The following is a 17,295-nucleotide window of genomic DNA, read 5'->3' as shown; positions in this document are numbered from 1 at the left end:
CGCCGTCGGGTTAGTCCGGCGGAGGAACCACCATGTCTTCGTCTCTTCTTCTCTCCGGTACTACTGTATCTTCTCCGTTCATCGCTCCATCAAAGCTGTAATCTTACTCTCTCTCTCTCCCTCTTCGCCTTTTCTTAGGGATTTTGAATTAGCTCGTCGCAATTAGCTGGTGTTTCGTTCCAGTCATAGCCGGATAATTTTAGGGTTTGTCTCTGTAAGTCTCAGGAATTGAATTCTTATGAGCTTCTGTAATCGTTGTTTTCTAATTTTTTTCAGTTCTCTCGTACGAAATTTCAATAAGTCATCGCTGTTACCATTTCGGAATGCTCCAAGAAGCTTAACAAGTGTTAAGTGCACCCTTGATTCTTCGTATGGAGGTATTGTCTTCTCTTCTCCCCTCAATTTAGTCACTTTCGATTAGGATTTAGTACTTTCTTATCCAAAAATTTCATCTTTTTTTTTTTTTGGAACAATTCGAATGATTTAGTGTAGAGTTCACTTTCTCAAGCTTTGAGCATTTTTTAGTTGTTGCTCATGTATCTCAATGAATTTGTTATATAGGCAATGTCCCCACGTTTCCTCGGACCAGAGTTTGGGACCCGTACAAACGTTTAGGAATTAGTCCATACGCTTCCGAGGAAGAAATCTGGGCCTCTCGTAACTTTCTCTTACAGCAGTACGCTGGACATGAGAGAAGTGAAGAATCTATAGAAGGGGCCTTTGAGAAGCTTCTAATGTCTAGTTTTATTAAAAGGAAGAAGACTAAGATCAATCTTAAAACTAGGTTGAAGAAGAAAGTTGACGAATCTCCTCCTTGGCTCAAGGCTCTTCTTGATTTTGTTGAAATGCCTCCGATGGATACTATATTCAGAAGACTTTTCCTCTTTGCCTTCATGGGTGGTTGGAGTATCATGAACTCAGCAGAAGGCGGTCCTGCGTTTCAGGTTTGCTACTACTTATACTATGGCCTTGTTAATCTTTAGTATACAATCTAGTGTAGCATCTGATCAGCTAATCTATATACTAGACACCTTCGCACAGGATTAATTATTCGACCCCTAGATAGAGTTGACGAGTTTCTCTTCTTATTTTGTTTTGCATATACTGGTTTCTGATTTCTTTGGCTGTACTTGTAGGTGGCGGTATCATTGGCTGCGTGCATATATTTCTTGAATGAGAAGACAAAGAGCTTGGGGAGAGCTTGTCTAATCGGGTAAACTACTGGTCCTATCAAATTAGCTGAAATGAAAAACTCAAAGAGGTCACTCGTTGTTTCATGATCTGTTTGGCTTTTATGATTGCAGAATTGGAGCATTAGCGGCTGGGTGGTTCTGCGGTTCACTAGTCATTCCCATGATTCCGACTTTACTCCTTCACCCGACATGGACACTCGAGCTCCTAACATCACTGGTCGCTTATGGGTTTTTGTTTCTATCGTGTACTTTCCTCAAGTAAGTTGCGGTTTCATCCAGACACTTTTTGTTGTTTTGCCCACAACATTTACCGAACGATGCTTCAGGAATATTAGTGAAGTTGTTAAGTGTTTGATTGATTTCTCATTCTCGTAAAAAATCAATCGGGTTCCAAAGTAACTATAACCCTTCAAGAAAGATTTCAGTTTCTACTTTCCTCTCAAACTTTGACGAGTAATCAAAGTTATATCATTATTGACTTTATGAGTGAGACAAAGAGAAACATAGAATAAGTCGATCACTGAATCCTGGGGTCTATTTCTCGATTCACATTTGTTCTGAACTTTTCGAGCAATACTGTAAAACTGAGTGATGGGTATTTCCAAGGCGTACCATTCAGTCTCACCGGATTAATAAAACGTATCAATAGATACTTTCTTCCTTGTTGACTGAAAACTCTCAAGTCTTTCATTGAGAACAATCAGAAACCTGGTTATAAATACAAGTTTATGTGTATTGATGTAAACATGGCTAGTCAAACCAAGAATTTTCTTCCAAAACTATGTAAATTCGATGTCAAAATCGATCAGCTCAATTGTGTATACGAATCTTCCAAATCTCTTGCTTGCCGTTAGAATATTTATGTATAATATATACTCATGTACAGGATGGATCAAAATTACCTTAACATTATACAAGAAAAAAAAAGAAGATATAGGAATCAAAATTATCATAATGGAGGAAGGAAAGCAAAGTAGTATTCTCCCCATTCTGTCGTCTCTTTCGTGTGAGTCCATCATATCAGTCAACTATTATAATATTAATTTTTTTAAAAAATTCAATCGGTCAATATTTAAACACCATGATACCTCGTGTTGTTAAAGACTTCTCTAGTCGTTTCTAAACATTTTTTCTAGACTAGAGCGCTAGAGCCATTTATCAGTTGCTAGATATGCAAACATATTGAAGAACAATTTTGAATAATACCCATATGTAGTTATATATGAATAAATATCCTTAGGTTTGTGGGTAGCTAATAGAGCATGGAAGGACGAGATTAGGTGAAGAAGTGAGAGATGCCATAAAATAACGTGGAGGGCTTTGCACCGACTACGACAGTTGCCACAAGATTTGTTCGGATTGTATAATCAGGCAATGTATCTTCAAACAAAGTTTTTGCTTTAAGTGCTTCTTTCCTCCTTCACAACCAACTTTACGTGTTAATTAATTCACATACATATGTAACTCTTTTTTCTATTTATTTTTATCCAAACTCAAATGTGTGAGCAAACGTGAATTATTAATCAGAATACATTGGAATAGTCTGTCTATTATGCAATGTTCACATATTATGAAGGTTCCTGCCATTGCATTCACACAATAACATAACCAAAACCCATTTTTGTCAAACCAATATTCATAACAAAGACAATTATAGTTCACTAGAAGAGAAACATCACACCAACTAATTAATATTCAAAATAAAAATAGAAGAAATAATAAATTAATTAGGAAAAAAAGGTGGAAGGAGTTTTAGAGGAACCGGCGCTTCCATGGAACACGATTGTTATTTCTGACACAGCAGCCGCATGAGTAAAGAAGCACGACGAGAAGTATGAGAAGAAGATTAAACAAGAGAAGAATTCTCCATCTTTTTCTTATCCCTTTCAAAACTCCAATCTTACACGACTCGCACGCGTAACATAATTGGCTCTGAGTGTTACTCCATGCTTTACAATCCCCTACCATCGCCGCAGTTGATGTCTCCGGAACTGTCCAGAACGTGGCATTCTTTGATTCGAACCCACATTCTACGGGAGGTCGACAACAACCAAACTAAACGAAAGAAAAATAAAAACAAAAACCGTTTTTAAATCATTGTTAAATAAGAACCGCTGATAGATTGTTGTCTAGTTTTGCAAACATAGAAATGTATAAACACATACCTGCACGTTCGAGAGATGTTTGGAGTCGAAGTCAACGTCTTGTGGACCAAACCTCTTACAAACCCTAGAATCAGACAAACATTTGGTGATCCCTTCCCAGTTCTTCCCTCGAAGGAAATGGTTCCCGATCCAGTTCTGGAGATCTCCGGTCTTGGCATGACCTATTCCTTTGCCGGAAAACGCTTTTCCGGCAGTGGGATTCGTGACAAGGAAGATGAAGATAGAGACGGCAAGGAGAAGAAGGATGGAGAGGAAGAGGAAAAAAAGGTAGAGAGTGATGATGATGTGGCTACCGTAGAGTGCGGCGATAAGGCCTAAGGAGGAGATGAAGAAAAGGAGAGTCGCTGTCACGATGAGAGGGTTTTGAACGAAGCGTTGACACTGTGATGGACCGTGAACGAAGACGTAGATGGAGAAAGATAGAGTTGCGAGGCCGATCAATGCGAGGATTGCATTGGTTGTTATTACAGCGGCGTTGCTTAGCCGGAGCATTGTTTATGGGCGGTTATTTTGGGCCGGAGAGAAGGAAGAGAAGTAAAATTGCGGTTGTGGAGAAAACGAAACGTTTCAAGTATGATTGATTTTAAATACTTGTCTATACGAGGATGCAAAAGGAATATTGAACTTATTTTTACGTAAACAATTTGTAAAATGTGTGAGTGTTTAAAAAAAAGTTAAAAAATAGAAATTGTATACTATGTTTTTTTTTCCCTCTCTCTTTGGTTGACGACTTATGTTATAAAAATTCGTTTTATTTGGAAAAATACATTCTGAAGAAATAACTTGTCAAAATTTAAGTTTAAGTTATTATATACGCAAATTGAAAATTAATTATGTTTCTTAAAAAACATGTGGATTGTTTTTTTTTTTTTGGGTAACAGTAGTAAAACGGTTATTGTGAGTAGTTTGTATTTCTACGTGGCAAATGTTATCACCCCTGACGTTCGTCATAAATTACGTGATTACCACATCGGCTTCGGCCACTATGTTCTGACGTGGTCACCACTAACTAAATTATTTATGTGTGGTTCTTGGACGGTGTTGAATTGCAAGCCCTTTGGGCTTTGACTTTGCCTCCATTGGTGATTTATCAATGTCACTGTTCGTATATAAGAAAATTTGGTTTAATATCATATGAGAACGATTGTTTTTTTTGTATGATTTTAATTAGAAGGAATTCGGGTTTATGTGGTATGGGTGAACATAAACATTATAACTTCATTTTGGGGTTCACTTTTTGGGTGCATCCTAAAACTAGTAGAATGATAGAGCTAAATTCTTTTGAACACAAAAGTTATATTTTGGATATAATTATTTATTTTTAAAAAGAATCTTTATTTTTGATAAAAATGAAGAGGTTCTGAATTAAGTATCTTCTTGAAAAACAAAAATCTATAATGTGTTGAGAAAATGTTATCATGTCCTTTGTTCTGACTTGTTTAGAATAAATATGAGAGGGTTTTCCATAACGTTTAATTAATCTAATTACTATGAACTATCTATCGGGCCATACATAGATGATTTTTTTTTTTGATATGATCATATGTTTGACTTGTGGCGTTTTTAAGGGCATACTCAACTATATCGATCGTTATTTCACTATTTATACGGTCAATCCACTCTCAAGTAAGGCTAGGGGAAACGTATTCTTTGGATACGTAGTGGAATCAAAAGTTTGTCCCGACATGAAATTTTTTTCTTTAAATGGTTCCAAAGAAAGCACGCATAATTATCCATTTAGAGTAATATATCCCACATAAAGCAAGAAATATATATATCTTTGTAACAATTCTATAACAAGACCCCGACCCGAACACCCAGAAAAAATGACACATTGCTTTAACAATTCTTTTGTCAATTTTACCTGGATTATATATAGAGCAAAATTATTGTTATTATAGATTAGTTTCATTACAACAACAAGACATGCATATCAAATAAAACTTGATTTAGTATAAAAAAGGAATTTAATATCAAATACAGCGACGTCTTCACAAACTTATACCACAGAGGAAAGCTGAGGGATTGACATGAGTTTGTTAATTCCATTACTGTTTAATTTCTTTAATGAGATTTCATTACCCTTCACCACTAATGCCTTCAGATCAGCGTCCGTGATTCTCTGAAAAAGTTAACATATTGAAAATAAAATAAGTGTGAAGGCCTTTCTAATATTCTTAAAAAAATCTTATGTTAATAATATATCATATATAATTAAAAATACTTCGGAGTTAACGCATATATATAATATATGTACATGAGAAGATACAAAATATTTGATGGAAAACCTTTTTCTGCTTGGTTAAATCTCTGAATCGTGAGAAGATGTCTTTAAATTTCTCATCACTGATTTCGTATCCCAGCTGAGATACAGAAAAAAAACAAACATATATATATATATATATATATATATGAGTAACCAAAAATTTATCTCCAAAAAGTGGCATCCCTAACGTGCAATGGTCCCATGCATATGTATGATCATTATTCATTATATGATTGAAAGATCTATTACGAAATCATAAGGGTACCTCTTTCAGCCGGTCTTTTACAGCATGACGTCCACTGCAAATATTCATTGATGTTTAAATGATTAATCAAACAACGGTACGTACGGTATACGTAGTTTTAGTAATCTAAAACAAAGAAACATCACTTTACCTAAGCTTTCCAAGAACAAGTCCAGAATTTTGAGAATTTACGATCCCAATATCTTCTGGTGATAAGATCTCATATGTACTTCGATTTTTCAATATTCCATCCTGCAAAATGTCTGAATATGTTACCATCTATTTTATGCCATATCATATTTAATTTTCTTATGTCATAGTCATACATATATAATATTATGAACTACGGAACCTGGTGAATGCCGCTCTCATGAACAAAACAGTTGTCTCCGATTATGGGCTTATGTGGTTGAACATACAAGCCGGTATATTCTTGAACCTGCGCGCTCAATAGTTTACATATTTATTTTTGTTAATACTGAAGGCCGGAAATATAGCATCATTAATAGTAAATTTCAATTTGTGTATTATAAAGTTACCATCTTGCTAGTAGCCATAATTTGGCGTGTGTTTATATTTGTGTAAACACCATCCAGCAGATATTCTCCTCGACATTTCAAAGCCATCACGACCTACATACAGTCACAGAATCGGGTTATTCCACAAAGCAAATGAATTATATAAGCATGAGTCCACAATCTAAATACTTTATTTATGAGTCACATTACATGATTCTATTGGTTGGTGCGATGGCTATCGTTTTAAATACTTAATATAAGGGTTACATGATTCATGTGATACCATTTCCTCTCTTTCTTAGTGTCAATTCCATTACATCTTACCTTTTTAGCCTGTACATTTGACGTACTAATTCTTAATTTTTTCTTCAACTTATTTTTTTCCCCTGCTTTTACAATATTTTCATATGACATTGTTAACTTCAATTTACCATGTTTTTAATACAAGTACAACTCTAGCATATTTTCAGTGACTCGCTATTATTAAATGCTTTGTTTTTGGGTTTGTATCATTTTGGTGGTTTTATTAGCTAGTCTTCTAAAATAAGTAGTAAAATAGTAGCAAGGTTAAAGCCACATTTTAAAATTTTTACTTTGCTATACCAAAGAAAGATACTCATGATTCGACAATATCTTACCTCTTCAAGCGGCGCATTCCCACTTCTTTCACCTATTCCATTGATTGTTACTTCGAATTGTCTTACTCCAGCACATACAGCCTATATATAATGTAAATATATTGTTCCATATTTCTGTCATAATCTTGATATTCTATTTTTGTGAGGCAATTTAGTTAAGTACCGCGAGTGTGTTAGCGGTTGCAAGACCAAGGTCATTGTGGCAATGAACGCTGAAGACAACATCATCAATTCCAGGAGTGTTTGCTTTCACATAGCTTACGAGTTCTCCGAATTCGTGCGGCATGGTGATCCCTACAGTGTCCGCGATGCACACCGAGGTTGCACCCGCTTTAATCGCTTCTCCGAGAATCTTACATATAAAGTTCTTCTCCGACCTGAATTAGAATCACACTAGTTTTTTAAAAATGCCGAATATGACAGGATCATTTTTTAATGTCATAACTTAATGGCTAATAGTTTTTATATTATGATCGTCCTGTTTCAAACGTTCAGAGCATCATCATCGGTAATCCTTTCAAAATGGGTTCTCAAAAAATATTTTAATATAACAATATTATCTAATTTGTTTATTTTTAAAAAATCAACCAATCAGCTTATGACACATAATGAGAAGGAGATCTCAGAGAGTCTATGGAAATCTGAGTAGACACTGTGTCTCTCTCTACTCAACTTTTTATTATTTTTATATTTTTATTATCTTCACACTCACTAAAAATAACCCATGGAGATGCTCTAATTTCCGTGTGTTGTTGCACTTAAGGACGTGCATGTAAAAAATGTTCTTTTTTGGGCAAACCTAAAATATCACTTTAAATTGAAATTTTATGTTTTAAAAACAAACCAAAACATTATTTTCATTTGTATTTTATATATATTATTCTTGCAAAATATAAATGCAAATGCAAACGTAAGATTATATTACAAAAAAAATTGTAACGTGAAACTAAATGATACAAACGTCAATATATATTCAAATTCAAGTTTTTAGATATTTACCTGCAGCCGTCTTCGCAACCAAATTGGATGTCATGGAAGCCTAAGCTTTTTGCGAACCTAATACTACTTAAGGACATCTCGATCACTTCTTCTTGAGTCTTTTTCAATTTATATTTCATGTGAATGTCACTCGTAGATGTGAATATGCATATCCTCGGCCTCTTTGCGTACTTCACCGCATTCCAAGCGGCCTCGATGTCTCTATGTTTGCTTCGTGCAAGGGTGGATATCACTGGGACATAACCTGTTTCCACATCCACCTAAGGATACCACCAACATAGTTGTTCAATAAGTTTTCTTTTTTTTAATCGCAAAATCTGAAAATTACTCCATTTATGTTAGTAATTAATATCTGTGTAAGCAGTCATGAGTTTCCAACCCAAAACAACGTGCAATGAGTTCATTGATCAATATCTCTTATACACTGGTGTTTGTTATTTCTCACTTCCGATGGAAGATCCCTAACACTTTGCATGAAGGAAAAAAATCTGTATATTATCATTTTAACTGAAGGAAATAAAGAAACAACCTCATTTCCCACGGTCTTGGCGATGGCTTTAACGGTTTCAAACTCTTCTTCCGATGACCCGGGAAACCCGACTTCCATGATGTCTACTCGGAGTTTAGCGAGTTGGCGTGCAATCTTTAGCTTCTGTTGTGGAGTAAGAGATCCACCTGGAGCTTGTTCGCCCTCACGAAGTGTCGTGTCGAGTACACGTACATACTTCTTGTTTGGGAGCTTGTTCGGTATGTACTCCGGCCACTGTTCCACGATGGGTTTGAGGTCAGTAGCACTAGTTGCCACCTTTTTGGACCCAGAGGAGCAACATGAGATGAGCGAAGTCGATTTGTTGCACGGACGGGTCAGGCGGATAGAGGGAAGAGAAGATTTAATGGGTAACACTGACGGGACAACGATGGGGTGACCAGTGGACGTGATCATACTGGAAGATGTGCGAAGTACCGAAGCCATAACTGTAGAGTACGTAGGACAGAAAGAGAGAAATTTTTTTATTTATCTTGAAAGGTATATAATGAGAAAACTGAATTGCAATGAGATAGACTACACGTACATTATGATATATATATATATATATATATAGGTACTAGGTAGACATATTTAATTTGACTCAAAACGTTTTTTTTTTTTTTTTTTTGTGATAATAAACGATAAAGTGTTGGTGACTTGGTGTTATTATGTGTTTTTTTTTATATATCTTATTAACATGTTTTCTTTATTGTTTGCAGAACATCCCTGCCCACTCCCACGCCCAAGTAAACTAATCCATTGCAACTCTGTCAAACATATGGTTCTGATACAAAGTAGGTGTGTTAAAATTTTACGCAACATTTTCAATTACTTTATATATCTACTACACTTTTTGGGTTTCAGACGTGTAGTTCTGTTTCTCAGACTTCACTACTCTTAACCAAAAATTACTAATGCTTCAACTCCAAAATCATCCCCATCTTAAGCGTATTTTTTTTTCTAATAAATTTGTAACACACATTATAAGTTGATTGATGAAAACAAAATAGATAAAACGAGTATTACAAATGTTTTAATGTTATTGAGGATTAGTGAGATATATAAGATCATTATTATTTACAAAAAAAATACCAGAAAACAAACTTAGTTGAAATTACTTTAGAATTGTTATTACAGTTACAGTTGCATTTACATTAATAAGTTTCTGGTATTATTTTTTTTTCTCAGCATAATTAGTTAAAGGAAGAGTAATTAAAATAAAACCATGTATAAAAATAAAATAAAAATAAAGTAATCCTATACAATAACAGATCTTGTGTTAACTACCAGAAATTGATAGCTACTATCTATACCTTTATTTGCTTTGTTAGTAAAAAGACTGTTACGTAAAATGTCATTAAAGGGATAATGCCATTATTATTTTTAATCCATGTATGCAAATTTTCGAGTTATTAACTGGAGACTGCTACTCTTTCTTTCGTTTGGATACAATGGAAAAAGTCTGCGGGGATGTGTAGTATAAACTTATGTCAACTTGTTACTTAAACCAACTCTAGTTGTTGTTTTTTTTTTTGGGTTGATTAAGTATAATAGACTTTACCACATCATCTAAATATAATTTATGATCTCGTCTACTTGTGCAAGGTTTTATTCGTTGATACTATTTTTTTGGAATTACTAAGATCTGATCAAACGTGTTATGCACAAAAAAATGAAGTTTGATCAATTGTTTCATAAGGTGATCCACATAATGGACCTTATATTTGTCTATTGCCAAATTATATGAGATGATTTGACCTACTTTTCTGATAAATTTTTTTATTTTTAATGATTCAGAAACTATTAACCAAAATGTAGCAATACGAATCATTTGGAATAGTCGATAGTTTAGACGAATTCATACAAAGAACAGCACAAAGCAACTCTTCTACATTATTAAGTATGCTACAATGTCAGAATATTTTTGCTATAATAATATCGATAAAGTATGCTACACGGTTGAAGTTTTACAAATATAACTAAGGCCTTTTGCTTTTCGATTATTTGGTCAAAACTTAAATTATATATTCAGATTTTTAATTGAAACTTTGGGTAGTGAATAATTGACTAGTGTCTTTTTTTTGTTCGAAACAGTTGACTAGTTTTTAAAAACAACTAAAGTGAAAAGATACGATGTGGTAATACGTATTGAATACTAATGAGTGGAGGCATATATTTTGTAGACTCCATACCTTCGCTGTTTATTTTCGGAACTGGTTGTACTAATTATATTTTACTGAATTTTCTATAGTTATGAAGCAAGAATTATATATATATATATATACATATATATTATCATTTTATTATGATTTGTTCCACCTTTTAATGACAAGTTGATAAAAATCTGATACATTTTCTTTAAAACATCAACTGATTGTGTAGTTTTGTATTCTTAATTCATTATGCTCAAATAAATCTTAGGAAATTAAAGAAAAAAATCGTGAACATATATCTTTAATTTATATTTTTAGTTTTCGAAATTGGCAAAGTGAGTAGTATCTAATTACTTTTTGGAAACAACCAAGTGTAAAGTAAGGATGTGGTAGTATATTATTTTCTACTCCTAGAACTTTATAACAAAATGAAAAAACAATTACACTCGAATACGTCTACGGCACCTAATGGCATAGTCCCGCAACAGATGCTCAACTATAGTAGGAACCACAGTAAAAGCAAGAAAACCAAAGGATAATTTATTATTATTATGTTTTCTTTCATACACTCCCTTTTAACTAATAGTTAATATTATATTAGTCACTAATTAAAAGCAAATACAATATTAGGACATATAAATCACATGTTATGCACCACCAGGTAGGTGTCACTGACTAATCTCTGTAAAGAAATAGCAAGTCTGTTGTAGAAAATTGACCAAACCTTATTCGATATTATTTGACTAATATGTTCATTTGCCTGTGGGTACAAAAAAATTATTAAGGTTTTTTACTGGAAAATATTATTTACAGATCTTAATTGCTTTTTTTTAATCCACTATTATTGGTTCATGGATTTCAAATTAAAATTATGAGCAAAGAAAAAAATAACAACTGAACATATGGATTGTTTGAGGATAAAAAATATAAAAGAAACATATGGAATTAACTATTTCAGATGCCAAATCTTATATTATTCTCATAACATTTATAATTCTAAAAAATTGAAAGCAATAATTACAAAAACGAAAGAGCAAGATACCATAGAATATTGTCCAATACATTTTTTTTTACGAATTTTTTTTTAACTCTTAGTAGAGATTACGAGTTTGAGACACACCAAAAAAAAAATTGAGATTACGAGTATATATTTTTTCTCAATATTTTACACATGACGTCAAATTTAAAAGGGGTAGAACAAGAGCTATTAAAGCAAGTAAGCCTATTTCTCAAAATATTCTTGTGTGTGTTTCCTCATCTCTACCAGAATTTTTGTACCTGATTATGCTGGAGATACCTAAACCACACCATCAATACACTCTCGAGTGGAGTTATGAGAATAATATTATTTGGCTTGGTAGTGGAACCAACATTTCTTTCCATGCAAATAAATACAGAGATCATTTGAGAGAGAACACAAATAATTTCCGTTAAGAGTAACGTGTCCCACATGCATATAGAAAGACAAAAAAAAATATGAGAAAAAATTAAACTCAATGATAATACCACAAAGAGAAAAAGAAGAGATTTCTAGATAGCATAAACGACAATTACTTCTTATACTGGGAATCTCTCAATTACAAACGTCAACTCAATCTCAAGCAGAACGTCTGGGGAAGGATTTTGGTTCTGTAGAGGACTCGAAAGTTTGTCCCGACATGGAAATAGAAAGCCAATAGGGTTTTGCAACAAAAAAAAAAAAAAAAAAAAAAAAAAAAAAAAAAAANTTTCGCTAAAAGCTTGAAATCTTATTCCCCGAATAGTTTGAAAGAGAGCACAAATATATTTCCATTTAAGGTAACATGTCCCACATATAGAACGACAATATAGCTATCAACGACCATAGGATAGAAAACGACTCTAATACATATGATGAGACAATTCATGTTTTATACGTATACTCGTCATGTTTTATACTCGTCATATTTCGTGTCGTTTAAGAATTTTGCACACATTAAAAAAATAATTAAATTTTTTGTTTCATCCTAAACTAATACAGTATATAATATATTTTTTTTTCATTGGGCAATACGTTAAATTAGTAAAGATAAAATTAAAACACTTATCAAATATTTATATTGAAAAATACAAAACAACACGTATTTTAAAATAATACTGTGTAAAACTACACGTGAAAGAGAGGCAGAATGATTGAAATCTCAAATGCTTAGTTAACCGTAAGGGGACATGTATATAATCACGTAATCTTTAATGATTAATGAACTGTTGTAAACTAGAGAATTTAGGAAGTGAAATCTCTTAGTCTTATTGATTAATGTCGAGCATACAAGTATATATAATAAAAGTATAAGGGCTAAAGCCCATAAAGCAATCGAGTACATAAGATAGGCCATGGGCCGTGAAGCAATGGCTATGGGCCGTAAAGCTATGGCCGATGGGCCGTACATGTGCGGACAGTAAATGGGCCGAATGGCCATGTCCTAACGGACTGTGAGCGGGCCGGTCTATGGAGTCCACAAGTGTTTTACAACACTCCCCCTTGGACGAGATGACCGTGCCATGTTGGATGGGATCGCTGCAATGTGCTTAGGGGATGCTGCCTCATTAAAACCTTACCAGGAAAACCCAATGGGACAAAACCTTGGTGAAGGAAAAAGAGTACAGCACACATTGCTCCCCCTGATCCAAACATCACTCCAAGTCCTGAAGTCTCCGCATCCCAATCTTGTGCGTGAGCTTCCTGAACGTCGATGTCGGCAATGCTTTGGTGAAGAGATCGGCTGAGTTGTCGCAGGACTGTACTTGCACCACTTGAACTTCTCCGGCCTTTTGTAGTTCATGTGTGAAGAAGAACTTCGGCAGTATGTGCTTCGTCCGATCTCCCTTGATGTATCCTTCCTTGAGCTGGGCGATGCAAGCCGTATTGTCCTCGTAGATGACGGTTGCTCCCTTGCTGTCTTCTAAGCCGCTATCCGTCCGTATATGCTGAGTCATGGACCGCAACCAAACACACTCACGGCTGGCTTCATGGATGGCTAGGATCTCCGCGTGATTTGACGATGTGGCCACAAGAGTCTGCTTCATTGAACGCCAAGAGATCGCCGTACCGCCGTGCGTAAACACATAACCTGTTTGTGACTTACCGTTGTGTGGATCGGATAGGTAACCTGCATCAGCAAAACCAACTAGACAGTCTCGGTTATGGTTAGTATAAAATAAACCAAAATCAACCGTCCCTCGCAGGTACCGTAGTACGTGTTTAATACCATTCCAGTGCCGTATAGTTGGACAAGAACTATATCTTGCTAGGAGGTTCACGGCAAAGCATATGTCCGGCCTAGTATGACTAGCCAGGAACATTAACGCTCCTATAGCACTGAGGTAAGGCACTTCAGGTCCAAGAATTTCTTCATTGGCCTTCTTAGGAGCAAATGGATCTTTATCCAAGTCTAAGCTTCTAACAACCATTGGGCTAGTCAATGGGTGAGCTTGCTCCATATTAAATCTCTTGAGTACTTTTTCTGTGTATGCCTTTTGATGCACAAGGATCCCATTATTTACGTACTCAAGCTGCAATCCCAAACAGAATTTTGTTTTGCCTAGGTCTTTCATCTCAAATTCTTTCTTGAGGTATTCTACAGTTTGGGCGATTTCCCCAGAGGTACCGAGGATGTTTAAATCATCCACGTAAACTGCTATTATCACAAATCCTTTGTTTGCAAACTTCTTTATGAATATACATGGACTGATTGGGTCGTTCTTATAGCCTTCCTTGGCTAAATAATCACTTAGTCGGTTATACCACATTCGACCACTTTGTTTCAGTCCATAAAGCGATTTGTCTAGCCTTATGCAGTATTGGTCTCGAGTACCATTTTTACATTTATGTTCTATACCCTCTGGTAATCTCATATAAATCTCATTATCCAGTGGACCATATAAATAGGCGGTTACAACATCCATTAACCGTAAATCCAAATTTTCTCTTATGGCCAGACTTATTAGATATCTAAAAGTCGTTGCATCCATCACAGGGGAGTATGTCTCCTCATAATCTATGCCGGGTCTTTGAGAGAATCCTTGTGCTACAAGCCGTGCTTTGTATCTCACTATCTCATTTTTCTCATTTCTCTTTCTTACAAAGACCCACTTGTGTCCAACTGGTTTAATGGTAGGTGTCGTCCTTAAGATCGGACCAAACACACTTCTCTTCTTTAAAGAGTTTAACTCCACATCAATGGCTTCTTTCCATTTAAGCCAATCTTTACTTTGAGTGCACTCTAATATGGATGTGGGTTCTAGATCCTCATTTATCTCAAGTGCTACCTTGTTTATAAATATTTCATCAATGTCGACATTTTTCCGGTTCCATTTTATTCCAGACATTATGTAATTGATTGATACTTCATTGTTATCAATTCCTTCAGGTTCTTGAGGTTCAGCGTCCTGAACTTCACCTGGTACATTAATTATTTCCGCGGCCATGTCTGGTTTTTCGGTAATTCCCTGAACCTCGGTCTGTTTTGCACCTTTAGACTTTCGAGGATTTTTATCTTTGGAACCTAACGGTCTACCTCGTTTCAAACGTGGTTTAGACTCTGTAGCAACTTGTTTATTGTGTTCCTTTTGAACATCAATACGTACTGGTGCATTGCAAGCTGGTATGTACGATTTTGTTACTCTCTTTGGGTCAGCAAAGGAATCTGGCAATTGATTAGCTAGCTGTTGTAAATGTATAATCTTTTGAACCTCTGCATCACATGCTAGAGTTCGAGGATCTTGCCAATTTAAGGATGTTTGATTCCATTTTAATTCTTTGACCAGCTTGCCGGTCTCACCACCTATAGTAGGGAATTCGGACTCAACGAATTGACAGTCCGCGTATCTGGCCTTAAATAGATCTCCTGTCAATGGCTCAAGATACTTTATAATGGTGGGAGACTCATATCCCACATATATTCCCATCCTCCTTTGAGGTCCCATCTTAGTTCTCTGTGGTGGAGCAACGGGTGTATAAACGGCACAACCGAATGTTTTGAGATGGGATAAGTCTGGCTCTTGACCCGATAATAATTGGGATGGTGAATATATGTGTTCACTAGATGGCCTGATGCGTATGAGTTCTGCTGCATGTAAGACCGCGTGTCCCCAAGCCGACACAGGAAGCTTCGATCTCATTAACAATGGTCGAGCTATTAATTGTATACGTTTAATGAAGGATTCAGCTAATCCGTTTTGTGTATGGACATGTGCCACAGGATGTTCCACACTCACCCCCATGGACATACAATAATCATTAAACGCTTGGGATGTAAATTCACCAGCATTATCTAGACGTATAGTCTTTAGTGGAAAGTCTGGAAAATGTGCTCTTAATCTTATGATTTGAGCCAACAACCTAGCAAATGCTAGGTTCCTTGTGGATAACAAGCATACGTGAGACCATCTGGTTGATGCATCGATCATAACCATGAAATATCTAAACGACCCACAAGGTGGGTGTATTGGTCCACATATGTCACCTTGTATCCTTTCCAGAAAATGCAAAGTCTCTTTTGTGACTTTTACTGGTGATGGTCTTGTAATGAGTTTCCCTTGTGCACATGCTACACAATTGAGATTTTTAGGGAAAACTCTTTTCTCTTTAAGGTTGTGCCCATTTGAACTCTTAATTATTTTACGCATCATGTTCGAACCCGGGTGGCCTAACCGGTCATGCCATAGAGTGAATTGTTCAGTGAACATTTTGTGCTTAGCCATGTTAGCTTCTATCATGTTTATCTTAGCATGGTATAAACCAGTGGCTAGTGCGGGTATAGTCTCTAGGACCTTCTTTTGGCCATTTACATTTTCAGTAATGTATAGGAATTCTTTAGTTCCTTCACCCTTGGTTTCAACATGATAACCATTTAATCTTATATCTTTAAAGCTCAATAAGTTTCTCTTAGAGCTGGGTGAGTATAGGGCATCACTTAGTTCAATATGTGTGCCGTTAGGCAACAAAATGTGAGCCTGGCCGTAGCCTTCTATCATGTTGGCTATACCCGCAATTGTACTAACATTTGCACTTTTCATTTTAAGATCTATGAAATATCTTTTGTCTCTTAGTATAGTGTGGCTGGATCCACTGTCCACTACTAGTTCACTCATGTCCTTGGCCATTTCTATAAAATAGGACATAATTTTGTATTTTAATGAGACAATTATAAAATAAAAACCATTGCATTTAAAATAAAATAATCATCCAATACAATAAAAGAAAATAAAGCATAAAAGCATTGAAATTAAACCGCATTAAAACAAAAATCAATCATTATTTTGAAAACAATCGGAAGTCTCTAGCAAGTCGTCATTCTCATGATCGAAGTCTTCTTCGTCATCGATGTACGCATAGTTGGCTTCCGGGTTTCTCTTTAGAACTTCTTGGTATGTATCAATGAGGTGTTTGGGAGTTCTACAAGTCTTGGACCAGTGGTTTGACATACCACATCTGTGGCAGACCGATTTGACCTTGGTACGCGGTTTAAAGGACGTACGGCCCTTACCACCACGTCCGCGGCCTCCTCGGCCGGCCTGTCCGCCACGGCCGCCACGGCCACCACGGCCTTGGCCGTAGTGTCTTTCTCTGT

General features: G+C 35.6%; 3 protein-coding genes across 4 annotated transcripts in view; 1 reads left to right on the top strand and 2 right to left on the bottom strand.

Annotated features, from left to right (window-relative positions):
• Positions 1 to 1,563, top strand: part of LOC104770655 (protein CHAPERONE-LIKE PROTEIN OF POR1, chloroplastic) — an 8,270-nt gene extending 6,707 nt beyond the window's left edge. Inside the window, exons 2-6 of the mRNA XM_010422801.2 lie at positions 10 to 97; positions 277 to 377; positions 562 to 944; positions 1,137 to 1,213; positions 1,305 to 1,563. Of these exons, the coding sequence (XP_010421103.1) occupies positions 33 to 97; positions 277 to 377; positions 562 to 944; positions 1,137 to 1,213; positions 1,305 to 1,455 (777 nt within the window). The 5' untranslated portion in view covers positions 10 to 32 and the 3' untranslated portion in view covers positions 1,456 to 1,563. The remainder of the gene's footprint in view (positions 1 to 9; positions 98 to 276; positions 378 to 561; positions 945 to 1,136; positions 1,214 to 1,304) is intronic.
• On the bottom strand, positions 2,692 to 3,898 carry LOC104706604 (tetraspanin-12-like). The gene is made up of 2 exons (XM_010422799.2): positions 3,359 to 3,898; positions 2,692 to 3,248 (listed from the first exon to the last, which is right to left on the bottom strand). The coding sequence occupies exons 1-2, from the start codon at positions 3,848 to 3,850 to the stop codon at positions 2,946 to 2,948; spliced, it is 795 nt and encodes a 264-aa protein (XP_010421101.1). The 5' UTR covers positions 3,851 to 3,898; the 3' UTR covers positions 2,692 to 2,945.
• On the bottom strand, positions 5,235 to 9,076 carry LOC104706603 (methylthioalkylmalate synthase 3, chloroplastic-like). 2 transcript variants are annotated; one of them, XM_010422798.1, is made up of 10 exons: positions 8,553 to 9,076; positions 8,024 to 8,283; positions 7,188 to 7,401; positions 7,025 to 7,105; positions 6,408 to 6,500; positions 6,221 to 6,307; positions 6,020 to 6,120; positions 5,890 to 5,923; positions 5,647 to 5,721; positions 5,235 to 5,480 (listed from the first exon to the last, which is right to left on the bottom strand). In XM_010422798.1, exons 1-10 carry the CDS (start codon positions 8,994 to 8,996, stop codon positions 5,358 to 5,360), a joined length of 1,512 nt encoding a protein of 503 aa, XP_010421100.1. In that variant the 5' UTR covers positions 8,997 to 9,076; the 3' UTR covers positions 5,235 to 5,357. The 2 variants fall into 2 exon arrangements, with proteins under 2 accessions (XP_010421100.1, XP_019083909.1); XM_019228364.1 differs by lacking the exon at positions 5,647 to 5,721.

Source organism: Camelina sativa, chromosome 8, assembly GCF_000633955.1.
Source record: "Camelina sativa cultivar DH55 chromosome 8, Cs, whole genome shotgun sequence".
Classification (NCBI taxonomy): domain Eukaryota; kingdom Viridiplantae; phylum Streptophyta; class Magnoliopsida; order Brassicales; family Brassicaceae; genus Camelina; species Camelina sativa.
The sequence above is the reverse complement of the archived record's forward strand: the minus strand, read 5'-3'. Positions and strand labels throughout refer to the sequence as shown.

Coding starts and splice junctions, on each gene's coding strand:
- LOC104706604 (XM_010422799.2), bottom strand. CDS start 3,850: ATGCTCCGGCTAAGCAACGCCGCTGTAATAACAACCAATGCAATCCTC. Junction 3,249..3,358: donor AACATCTCTCGAACGTGCAG/GTATGTGTTTAT, acceptor TCTTTCGTTTAG/TTTGGTTGTTGTCGACCTCC.
- LOC104706603 (XM_010422798.1), bottom strand. CDS start 8,996: ATGGCTTCGGTACTTCGCACATCTTCCAGTATGATCACGTCCACTGGT. Junction 7,402..8,023: donor GGTTGCGAAGACGGCTGCAG/GTAAATATCTAA, acceptor ATTCTAATTCAG/GTCGGAGAAGAACTTTATAT. Junction 7,106..7,187: donor CAACCGCTAACACACTCGCG/GTACTTAACTAA, acceptor CATTATATATAG/GCTGTATGTGCTGGAGTAAG.